The 12319-nt window shown below is 49.5% G+C and overlaps 1 protein-coding gene across 8 annotated transcripts in view; it reads left to right on the top strand.

The window, feature by feature from the left end:
* AK8 (adenylate kinase 8) overlaps nucleotides 1-12319 on the top strand; it is a 116002-nt gene that overhangs the window by 62892 nt on the left and 40791 nt on the right. For all 8 annotated transcript variants that reach the window (XM_074331246.1, XM_074331245.1, XM_019728912.2 and 5 more), the window contains one exon: nucleotides 6487-6628. In XM_074331246.1, the coding sequence (XP_074187347.1) occupies nucleotides 6487-6628 (142 nt within the window). The remainder of the gene's footprint in view (nucleotides 1-6486; nucleotides 6629-12319) is intronic.

The raw sequence follows: 12319 nt of genomic DNA, 5'->3' as shown, positions 1-12319 counted from the left end.
CCGGGTCTTATATTAATTTTGCTCCAAAAGACGCATTAGAGCTGATGGTCTGGCTAGGTCTTATTTTGGGGGAAACACGGTATGTAGATGGGTGTGGGGTATAGAGTGTGTGTATTGTGTATGTGGTGTAGTGTGTGTAGGTGTGCAGGTGCATGTGTGTGTGCAGAGGAAAGCAGAGGTGTAAGAGTGTGTGTATTGCGTATGTGGTGTAGTGTGTGTAGGTGTGCAGGTGCATGTGTGCAGAGGAAAGCAGAGGTGTAAGAGTGTGTGTGTAGGTAGATGTGTGTGTAATGGTGTGTAATGTGTGTGTAGTGTAGGGGTGTTGTAGGTGAATGCACGGGTGTGAGTGTGCGTAGTGTGTCTACGTAGGTGCCTGTGTATTGGGTGTATGTAGGGGTGTGTGTGGAGGGAGTGTGCAGGGGTGTGAGATGAGGTGCTCAGCTTTTTCTCATTTGCCCTGGGGTGGTAGGAAGGTAAGTGGCTTGTTTGGAGTCTGTCAATCAACTTTGCATCTTTTTTACCTTTAAGCACCAGCTGAGGGAGCTGTTTCCTTTGCTCCACTTCTGTCCAGGGCTTTGGACCAACTCCAGCAGCCTAGCGCCCCTCGTGCCTGCCCCCCCTCCCCAGCTGAGCCCAGGTCAGGGGCCCTAACTGGGGGGTTGAATGCAGGAACGCAGGTGTGGGCAGCAGGCCACAGCTTGGTGAGCAGGAAGGGCTCAGAGCAGGGCCTGGAGCGAGTCCCTTCTGCCCCTGGGCTCTGCTTCCACTGGAAAATCCGAAGCCGGCCTCGCTGCTCTGTCAGGGCCCTCCCGCCCAGCTCCCCCACATCAGCCCTCTGAGCTGGACAAGACAGGATGAAATCAGACCTGCGTCTGGGAAGAGCAGTCTCATCCGGGCGCCGCAGGGTGGCCTGGCTCGCACTGGCACTTTGTCCTGTAGTGCAGGAGGGATCTTGCCCTGGGCCCTGGTCCTTTAAACAGGGATCTGTGCTGTACATCCAGAGGGTGGACCAGGTGCCCTGGGTGAGGTGGGGGCCTGGTGGGATCGCTGTGGGACCCGGACACCTCTCCTCTGTGACCTGGCTCCCATCAACCCCTGCGCCAAGCACTCCCAGCAGCAGGAAATGAATGGATTGAGATTTTAATAACCTTGAGGTCAATGTGAGGACTGCCCTCTTTTATGGAAGATCTAGAGGGGGGAAAAAAGACCCGAAACCATGTGGTGTGGCCTCATGAAATAATAGGGTGTTCTCATCTTGCACTTTGCTAAGTTTAGGGTTGACAGGACGTTGAGGAGAGGTAGCCCTCGGCAGTTGCCTGTGTGCAGGCTAAGATGTTAACTGTCAAGCCCAGGAATCAAGCCTGAGGCACCTGGCTCGGTGGAGAAAGACTTTAGACCTCACTGAAAATCTCTATCTGAGCGGAGGATAAAGGGTAAATGGACAGCGCTGTCAGGGAGGCTTTAAACTTTGGCAGAACTCGGCAGGCCAGCCGGAGCTGCTCCGAAGTGGCGTTTTGGCTGAGCAGGCTGCTCAGATCACGTGGGGCTGGGCGATGGTCAGTAGCCCACAGGAAAGAAGGCCAGCAGCAAAAGCAGGGCGCAGAGCGGAAAACCTGCGGGAGATTCGGGTGGGCGCGGGAGGTACGCCCAAGGTGGGGACTCGGGCTGCGCCCTTCAGCCCTGGACCCTCTCCCGGGCTCGGAAGGGCCGCTCACTGGCAAGGTCAGTGGCCTTGGAGGTTTCGCCGGTGGTTCCCCAGTCCCCTTCACCTCAACCCTGATGGGGAACACAGAGGAGACCCCTCGTGTTACCACACAGAGTCTTTCGTGCTGGGAGGGGGTCCACTGAGCCTCTGTACCTCGCAGCCTCCCAGGCCCTGTGAATGGTGAGTGACTGACACCCGACAGTGAGGGGCAGAGAGGTGAACGGCCTCATGGGAGAGCCTGTGCAGCTTTCCCAGCGTGACCCCAGAAGGGCAGATCTGGGCAAACAGCTGATGCCAGGCTTCTGGGCAGGGCTTCCTGGGGTGGGTGGAGTCACAAGAGGACGAAGGCTCCACCCAACACCCAGGTGCCCCCAAAGTAGAGCCACTTATGGGTGCAAGTATGGCTGACCTTCTGAGGAGATTTCATCCTTTGTCCCTTTGGACTGGTCTCACACAGTGGCCTTTCAACCTCCGTTAGGCATATAAACAGTCTCTTTCTTAAAGAAACACTTTTTAAATGGAAGGTTTTAAGCATATATACAAAGTAGAGATGGAGTTGTGAACCTGCAGGTACCCCCCCCCCCCCCCGCAAGCCTCCTCCCAACAGGATTATTTTGAAACAAATCCCAGGTGTCAACATGTATCCTCTTGATGCCTGTTAATTCAGGGGTAGGCTGTGGTGTAGATGAAAGGGGTCACCCAGGGAAGGGGCTCCCGTGGTTTTTATCACATGGGAACTGATTTGGTGTCTGGGACAACTGTGTTTCAGTTCTCTGCACACAGGCGCTTAAGGAACCAAAGAACCTTCTGGTTTTGGGAAATGGTACTATTCATTTGTTCACTCATTCAGAAAGTTTATTAAGTGCCTATCCTGTGCTGGCCCAATGCCAGGTGCTGGCATATAGCAATGGGCCTGACTTTATGGGGGTCCCTGCTTTGGGGGCTGGGGTGAGTGTGGGAATACAGGCATTAACTGCACTGATAAGTATTGACTCGCAATTGACTGGTGCTCCTTTGGCAGCCGTGTTTTCTTCACTCCCAAACGGAGGGGCTTGTTTGGTTTTGGCTCCAAGTCCGAATCAGGGTGAGTTTTTACCTTCTACCCCAGTCTTCTGGGAACATGACCTCCCCCGCCCCTCCTCTCCCGCCCCCCCCCAAGATCTCAGCACTTCCTACATCTCCACGTCCCTGTGCCACTCAGGCCAGGATGCTACTGACTGGTGTTCCTGTCTGTCTCGACTCCAGGACCCTGAGCTCCATTACTGATTGGCTCTAATTTTGGGGGCATCATGGGGGCCACTCACCTTTCTCTCCCGTGTGTGTGTGTGTGTGTGTGTGTGTGTGTGTGTGTGTAAATTAGACTACATTATACAATCCATTTACTGGCTTTTCCCATTTGACATTCTGTCATAGACCTCGTTCCAAGTTAACATAAATACGGATGATTTGTTAAGTTGCACAGAGGTCCCACCCTTTGCTTAACCTGCCCTCCACTGGTGACACTTGTGGCTGTTCCCGGTTGTCACCACTATAAACAGCACTAGAATTAACATCTTGTGCCATCCATGCTGTTATCTTAGGTGTCAATTCTTAAAAATAGGATTGGTGGGTACATTTTAGCTTCTGATGCAAATTGGGAAATTGCCTCTAGATATCTTTGCCAACTTAACAGGCAATCCCCCTCCCCAAAAAGCCCCAAAAGTCTCTTTGTGTTTCTATCTGGTCCTCCATTCCTCCTTCGAGTCAGATTTCTTTCCTGTTGAGAGAGACATTGGCTTGGACCCGTCACTTAAGCCACAGCCTTTTGAGGCCTTGGTTTGTCCAATGCGGGTCCTGAGATTAACTCCCGTGTGCTCATTCAATAAATATGCACTGAGGGCCAACGTATGACCATTGCCAAGATGGCCTCATGTGGGCCCAATCTCCTTCCTTCCTGAAGGCTTGGCTGAGCTCTCCACCCCCACGTCCCCAGACCCCACTGGCTTCAGCCACACGGGCCCTTTGTCCGTCCCTTGAATACGTCAAGACCATCCCAGCCCCGGGCCCTTTGTCCTTGCTGGCCTCTCTGCTAGCACGCTTCTCCCCAGGTTTTCCTGCGGCTCACCATCCAGACCTCAGCCCGAGGGGGAAGGCCGGCTGTGACCCGGTCAGGCCAGCAGCCTCCTGTCATCGGTTTGTTTTCTTCATAGTATTTACGCCTCCTGGAAGCAGTTCCTTATCTGTGCCTGCCAGCTGCCCCCGCTAGAACAGACTTCTGAGGGGGGTGGGGGGTCCTGGGCATCTCGCCTCCTGCGTATCCTGCATCCAGCACAGTGCCTGGTGCAGCTCGGATGTGCAATAACCACCCACTGAGCGACTCCTGGGAAAGGCCTGTTTCTGGATGAGCTGTGTTAGGTGAAAATGTCTGTAAATATTGCGGGGGAGACCTGCAATGAAAAGCTCTATGGCAGATTCTCACCTACGTTGTTTTAAATGCACATTTATTTATCCTGACAGAAAATACAAGGTTTGTGGATCACGGGACAAACTCAGTATTTATTTATTTTTCTCATTTTTTTCTTTTGTTGTGGTTTTTTGGTGTGTTTTTTGAGGACAGACTCCATTATTTATTCATACAGTAATCTCAGCATGGGCTTCCCAGACCCAGTTCCTCACAAGGCGATGTGGGGAGAGCCAGTGTACCCTGTGGGAAGTAGCACGGGAGAGAAGCCCCGAAATTGTAACCCTCGGAGCTTAGAGGGGAGTGGGCAGGGTGGGCTCCCTCCTCCCAACGTCCGCCCGGGTTAGAAACTGCTCCCGAGAGAGGAGGGGAGCTCATCAGGTGCACAACCCCTGGAATGGAAACAGGACAGGGGACACTCTGTCTTTAGTGGCCGAGGAGTGTTTGAAGTGACCGTCCTTTATCCCAGGGGCCAGCAGTCTGTGTGCTCAGAACGCCATAACCGTGGGGGAAACAGGAAAATATTCATGAGCTCTTGTTTCCCAGTGTGCGTCTCCGGCACTGAAAAGCACCAGTCACGCTCGTTGAGTGCTTCCCACCTGCCTGGAATCGTATGTAGTGTCCACCCTGTAGTGACCGGTCCTGTCATTCTCTTTTGGGAGATGAGACTCAGACAGGTTGCGTGACCAACTGGAGTTTCACCGGCCTGTACGGGCAGGGCGTATGTGTTTGTGCCCTCCGCCCGCGGTCTCTCCTCTACCACCGGGCCAGCCGAGTCTGGTCAAGCTGGTTCTAACACATTAGGTTAGTTGAAGTGAAGCTTATGAAAACGGAAACCGCCTGTGTATTTCTTCCTCACCTACTACGTGCCGGGCACTGTGTTCCCCATGGGAAGATAACATGGACGTGGTCCTTTGTCCTCATGGAACGCACCATCCTTTGTAAGAGGCAGACATTACGTGGGAAATTAGCCAAACAGTTAATAACAAGGGTGCCATGATGGTGAAGCAGCACAGGTGGGGGCCGTCCTTGGAGCCGACGTTCTCTGAGGCCTGAAGGCTGAGTGTGAAGCCCTGCCCCAGGTGGGCGTGAGGGAGGACGTTCCAGGTGGAGGGGGGGAGGTCCAGGGGGAGATGAAGGTCTGGGGGAGAGTCACCTAGGAGCGAGCCCTGTTGGCCATGAGGAGGGGAGAGCCCTTTTCCTTAGAGCACTGGGGAGCCATAGCAGGCTTAAGCGCCGAGGAGATGGGCTTACTTTCTGCGCATTCATGTTAGCTAGCCAGCAGTTCTCATTCGAGTGAGTGAAACCCCTTTTCTGTTCTCTCCTGGGGGCTGGGGAAGAAAGACTGAAAGATACGAGAAAGAACAAATTCAGAGAAAGGCAGATGACTTAGAATAAGGTTTTATGATTCTTTGGCGACAAGGGAACACCCGGCATGTCGTGGCCATGGGGGAAGCCAATGTTAGTGATTTTTCTGTACCTCTCCGCCCTGTGTTCACCTGACCGTCAGCCTGGGGGCCTTGGGGAGGTTTCAGATGTGCACGTTAGGGCCACTTGCCTGATCCAAGCGTGCAGGTGGGAGAGGAACCAGGCGTCTCCAGAGAAGCCGCCAAATGCTCCATCATCGCAGCCCTGGGAGGCCAGCTCGTCACAAGGCCCACATTCACAGCAAATAGTGGTAATATTTACCAAGTATTTCTGGAAAAATGAGTGCAAAGTGCAGGAAATGCAGTGCAAATTGCTAGAACGCAGTACATCAGCAACATAGGGCAGTTAATGAATCTGAGGAGAGAGAGATGAATTTCAGGAAAATGTCAATTGTAATGTAAACAAGAGACTTCTCAGTAGCTCATTCTCCATAAGACTTTATTTCAGTCTCCGGTTATAACTGGAGCTGAGATCCTTGGGGGCTTGATTCTATCCAACAGAGCGGGAAGGATGGGAGGAAGGAGGGGACGGGGTTGCTTGTGGATCGCAAATTAGCCAAGAGCAGGGAACCCCAGTGCCGTCCCATCTGAGGAGCATGACATCCTTTGCTGCAAAGACTGGATCCGTGGGGGGAAACGGCCCACGTGTTTACTGGACGGCTGGGAACTACCCTGCTGCCGATGGGCCTGGTTATCTTATCCAGGTCAGGGAAGGTGAAGGTCAAGCAGCCACATTCTTCCTGTGGAAGGGCCCGGGAAAGGGTCTTGTCCACCTAAACCCGACCCTTCACCAGTATAATTCACAGTCACATAAAGCCAGGAAGCCCATGGGCCACAGATCCTCCCTCCCTTCTGGTTGGGTCAGGAGAAGTGCCCAGGGCACCAGTCCCATCACTGTCCTCCTCTGTCTGCAGTTCCTGACGGCATCGTCAAGAAGCTGCTCTGCCAGCGCCTGAGCCAGCTCGACTGCATTCAGAGAGGGTGGGTGCTGCACGGTTTCCCGCGAGACGTGGACCAGGCACGCATGCTGACTGGCAGGGACTACACACCCAACAGGTGAGCTGTTCCCTTTGGGCCGGGCCCTAGCCCTGGGGCTCAGCGGACAAGATCCATCGGGCAGCGTCCAGTTTATAAGAGCCTTCACTTGTGTCCTGTGATCTTGGAGTCAGACTTGGGTTCGAATCTGGCTTTGTCAGCTTGCTGGACCTGAACTCCCTCATGGAGCAAATCATAACATACCAAACAGTCTTCCCGTCCTCATGGGATTATTGTGCAAAGCAGCGGATGTTTTCTTCTACTATTTTGACAGTTTTGTATTTCACATTTAAATCTTTGATGCCTCTGATGTTCATTGTGACCTGGGTATGCAGTACGAGTCTAATTCTATTTCCCCAAGTGGTTCGCCATTTGTTCAAAACAATGTTGAATATTGTTGGATATGCTCTCCTGCCTCCACTAACTTGAACTTGAGGGCACAGCACAATTGTGGCTATTGTGGAAATAAACAAAGACCACCCAAATGAAAATAAGCAAAGGCTATGAAGTCAGAACTTTCTCTGACGTGGGAGTTGGCCAGCGTCACTCCGTTTGGCACAGACTCAGGCAGGCAGAGAAGCAGAAGAGCATTCGAGCGGAAAAGGGAAGCTTTTCAGGGGTGCGCTGATGGAGGCCGTGGGCCTGGGGAAGCTGAGGCGCCGATTAGAAACAGGGCGTCCTATGCTCTTGGTTAGGGAAGCATATTGGAGGTCGTTTTCAGCAAGGTCAAGGTCATGCGTGCTAAACTTCCTAAAGTCTTGAATATTTGAGAATGTCTTTCTGTTATCTTTCTTTGTAAACATCAAGCAAAGTAAAGAATTCTTTGGACACATTCCTCCCCCTGCAGTTTCCTATGTTGTTTCTATACTGTCCTCTGACACCTCGGAGTTGCAATACTGTTGGAGGTTTTTCCCCATTATAGGTAATGAGCTTCCTCTGTCTGGATGCTCATAGGACATCTCTCTCTCTGTCTCTCTCTGTCTCTCTGTCTCTCTGTCTCTCTGTCTCTGTTTATTTACATTCAGCAGGCCATGTCTCAGTCTTGGTTTTCTTTATTACTTTTCTCTGGAACATTATGAATCTTTCCCATTTACATTATTTCAGGAGAATTTTCTTCTAGTACATATATTAACATTTTTTGGTTCATTTGCTTGGTGTTCTTACTCAGGAAGACTGATTACGTATGTGTTGGATATTTATCATCTGTTTTCCATAATTAAACCTTTTTTTCTAGTGGATTTTATCTTTTCCTTTTCTGTATTTTCTCAAATCTGTCCTTCGTGATAACTTTGTTTTTTATCATATTTATTTCTTGTTGCTTCTAATTTATTTTTCATTTTTATAGTGGTTTTTTATGTTTCCCTTAGTTTTTTTTCCTTAACTTTGTCAGCTTTCTTTCATCTCCTTTTTCATGTCATCTCATCACTTTTTCTTTGAATTCTTCTAGAGTGTGTTCTCTCTAAATTATTTTGAGCACATTGATAAGGCTTTATCTAAAATATCCTTCTGTTTCTTAACATAAGTAATTCTTCCTCCAAAGGATATTCATTCTCCCTTTTACTTTTAGGACCCTTTTTTGCTAATGCGGACATAGTTTGCAAATCATTTGTCTTCGAATAGGCGGTATATTAGTATCGTATGGCTTCTGTAATGAATTAGCACAAACTTGGTGGCTTAAGACCCCAGTTTATTGCCTTACAGTTCTGTAAGGCTAAAATCAGTGTGTCAGCAGGGCTGCCTTCCTTTCTGGAAGCTCTGGGACAGCTCCATCTCTTTGCCTCTTCCAGCTTCAAGAGACCACCCACCGTCCTTGGCTCAGGGCCCCTTCCTCCACCTGCAAAGTTGGCCATGCTCCAGCACGCTGACCCTGGCGTGGTCACACCCCCCTTTGACCAGAGCGGAACAGGTCTCAGATTTGAAGGACCCCGGTAGTCAGACTGGGCCCACCCAGATAATCTAACCCTACCAGCAGCCTTTCTGTAATCTCGTCTACAAAGCCCCTTTTGCCACGTCAAGCGACGTACTCACAGGTTCTGGGATTAGGAGATGGGCATCGGTGGGTGGCGTTATTCTGCCCGCCACTGTTGGACTCTCTGAAACTCTGTCTTACTTACCTCCCTAGAGTTGGGGGTGGAGAGCTTCCTACTGGAAGACTGAAAGGTCTGCTGAGTTCTAGGGCTGCAGGGCCCAGCAGGCACCCTGACTCTCCTGTCTACTCCCCACATTGCCAGTGAATTTCCAGGGACTGCAGTGTCATGAGGCTGTTCCCACCCTCCGCTTTCTGGTGTCAATAGTTAGCTTCTGTGTGAACTCACCATCCAGCAGAAGATGAAAGGTGTCGGGAAAATGCAAAACCATCACTTAAAAGGCTGGGGTCATTGACACGGTTGGGGGCAGGAATCTAGTGCTCATTTCTTCCGAACCCTAGGGAAAAACCGCCTGTTTTATTTATTGCCCCACTGCACGGTGCCAGGACCGCAAGACCGAGAAGGGAAGACCACAGTGTGTATTCAAAAGCAGGCAGAGAAGAAGAGTGAAGACCCTCTTTGATTTAGGGCAGGCTTGCAAGCGAATACTTCTCTATTCACCACAGAGTAAAAAATCAGTTTCTAAGGACTTAGTAAATAATGCCAATTTAATTTATTTGACCCTCGGGCAGAGGACAAGCAGGGCGAAAAAAGATGTTTGTTTACAATGTGGAGTTAATCATATGCTGCTGTTTCATCACCCTTTTCTATTTCTCTCGCTTCACTGAGGGTATATTTTCCCTCCTCCTCCCTCATCTCTGACTATTCCATTTCCTCCAGCTTTGTTTTCAATGAAACATTTTAATGATTAATTCAGGAAGTGATTTTTAGCCATAAACCTTCACGTTTAATCCAGGCTAAGGAAGAGAGAAACATCCTAAAATGAACCTACCTGGCTGGCACGGGGCTGAATGAGGGCTGTGATTCCCGTTCAGTTGTGGTGCCAGTTATAAAGCACAGTAGCTGTGGTATTGCTGGTTTTGACACCAGGAAGAAATCTTGACAGAATTATAGCCTACAAATCAATCTGGGAATACGATACAGAAATCTATAATTCAGATATGAAAACAATCTCCAAAGGCTCTTGTTTTAGGCGGATTTGATGAAATGAGATTAAAATAAATTTACATATATATCAATTTTATTATTAAAATATATTCGCACTAGTAAATAGAATTATTGGGGAAGGGTAAGCTACTCTGTGTATTGGACACAGAAATAGACCTCTTTGGCTTATCAGAAAACAAAGTTACTCTCTCCTTGTCAAATATAAATCTCTTCTTAGAGCTAATAAATGGATCGAGTTCGAATGCAATGTTTTGCTCGACTCGTACCTCATAAAGCCATGGCACATAAACTAAATTATATCCCACTGAGCAGTATCAATCTCTTGCTTCCAGCTTCACACAGAGAGGGAAGCAAACCAAGTAATTGATGTGTCGAAAAGAAGAAGAAAAAGTTATTTGAGAACAAATAAAATGGGCTATAAAGTTTGTTAAAATGTAATAATAATGAAAAAAATAAAAAGGAAGAAGAAGAAAGAAACAAAGAAAGAACTATCCAAAGCTACATCCAGAAATCTGCCCTCTCTGCCTGGCTGTAAAATAATTCATTTCATGCTGCAAGTTTGGAGCATGGTATTTTCTTTTAAAATTAATGTCCACTATAGAGAGGGAGTATAGGATTCTGATTGATGTTGGGAGGTTTGCAGTGTATCAGACAGACTGTTTTTTTGTTTTATTTTGTTTTTTGTATTCTCCTTCCCCTCAGTGCTGCAAGGAGGGGGTGGGGCAATCTGTGGCCTTGAACCTCCTCCACTCTGGCTGTGCCCGCTGCAGGGCTGACAGACAAGGTCTGGGGCACTTTCCACTGCCGAGGCCCAGGTCAGAGCCAACACCGCTGCGTCTCTCAGAAATCCCTGGGAAAGAGGGTACAGGGTGGGACCCTGCCTGAGCCAGTAGCAATGGAAGTCAGCAGAGTGGTAGCAGGATTTTATTAGTGTTGCTTTCGGTAATATTTCTCTCTTTCTCTATCCCATTGCACTCAGTTTGGGGACGCTGAAGAAATCACCCAAGGATGATATTTTAGATGAGCTCGTTTGTATCCCAGGTCATTCTGTGCAAATTGGAAACTGTTCTATAGCTTCCTTTGAGACTGTGGTGGGTTTTGAATTTTTACTTATGATGATTTCTTAAACCAGATGGTTGTGTGTCCCACATCCACAGGAGCCCCATGGGCGTTTGGTTGTCCCTGGGAAAGCAGTGACAGATCTCTCACTGCACATGGCTCCCCGTTGGTGCTGGGTGTGTTGTTAGCTTTCGCTAAACACACAGCCCTTTCCCTCCAGGGAGCCAGAGAGCAGAGCCAAGGAAAGGACCCTGGCTGGCAATCATGGGTACCATGCCTGAAGGGGATGGGAATCCCAGCCCTAGAGTAGCCCCGCTCCTCCACATCTGTGGGTCTGGAAGCGTTTGAGATTTCCTAGGGCACAGCCCTGGTGGTCCTGCCTGGGCCATCTCCACTCGAGGCTGGTGCAGAATGGTCCCTCCAGGCTGCTTCTGGTGCTGACAGGAATACCTTTCTGGTCTTCTTCCCTGACTGTGCTCTGCCCCAGTCCTGCCTTGCTCCTAGGTGAGGCCCTGAGGCACTCTTCTTCCTGTGCCTCCTGCCCCTCATCTTCCATCGCCATCATCATCACCATCACCACCATCATCATCCTGACAAGAGCCGTGATGCTGAGTGCCGATTAGGTTCCTCATTACCCCTCATTTCATCCGTTCCACAGCCCCATAAAGTAAGTTTGCTCAGTAAAAGGCACCTGGGCTGGGAGAATTTGGGTCCCTTGCTGCGGGGCTAATGGAAGAGACCAGCCCTGAAGCCAGCTCTTTGCATTGTCCCTTTGTACCTTTTCCGCAATGCCCTTAGCATTTAGCCCTGCTCCCTCCCAGCTGGCTTGAAAAAGCTACATTTTATCTGTTTCCTTATCTGTCAAATGGGACAGTAGCCTCTACTCTTAACCTAATAGCACTACTGCTGGGGGAAGTAAATGAAATACATGTGGGTGCGACTTAGTTGTCAAGTGCTGTCTGGACGCAGTGGGACGCTCTCAGCTGGTTCTGCGTGTGACCCCTTTCCCCCCCACACACAGCGCCCCCAGGTAGGGCAGACGCTCATTCAAAATGTGGGATGGGGTTTGTCTTCTCTCCTATTCTCTCGCAGTAAATTGCACACTCACATCGCTCAGATACGTCGCCCATTTGTGTACACGTTAAGAAGTGTGAAAACATTTATTACGATCGACACGCATGTGATTCTGAATTCCTGTTGCATAAAGGAGGCTAAAATGGCATCTATACTCTGAAGGGCTGGCCGCATCTAGCCACTATGGCTGGTACAAGTAACTTACTGCTCTTTAAAAATATTTTTTCTCTAATAGCAATCTGTTTGCTTTTCTTATTAGGTTGGTGCAAAAGTAATTGCAGTTTAAAAGGTTAAAAATAATTGCGAAAACCGCAATTACTTTTGCACCATCTTAATACCTACCTAAGAAAAACTCCCGGGTTTAGAGTTGGGGAAGGTGGTGCCTTATGCACCTGGCAGCACGTAACGTAGGAGAACGACCATGAAATAGATGAAGACAAACTCGCCCGTTTGTCCAGAAGGACCGCTTGAAACCAGGCAAATG

This window comes from Rhinolophus sinicus, linkage group LG04 (genome assembly GCF_036562045.2).
Source record: "Rhinolophus sinicus isolate RSC01 linkage group LG04, ASM3656204v1, whole genome shotgun sequence".
Classification (NCBI taxonomy): domain Eukaryota; kingdom Metazoa; phylum Chordata; class Mammalia; order Chiroptera; family Rhinolophidae; genus Rhinolophus; species Rhinolophus sinicus.
The sequence above is the reverse complement of the archived record's forward strand: the minus strand, read 5'-3'. Positions and strand labels throughout refer to the sequence as shown.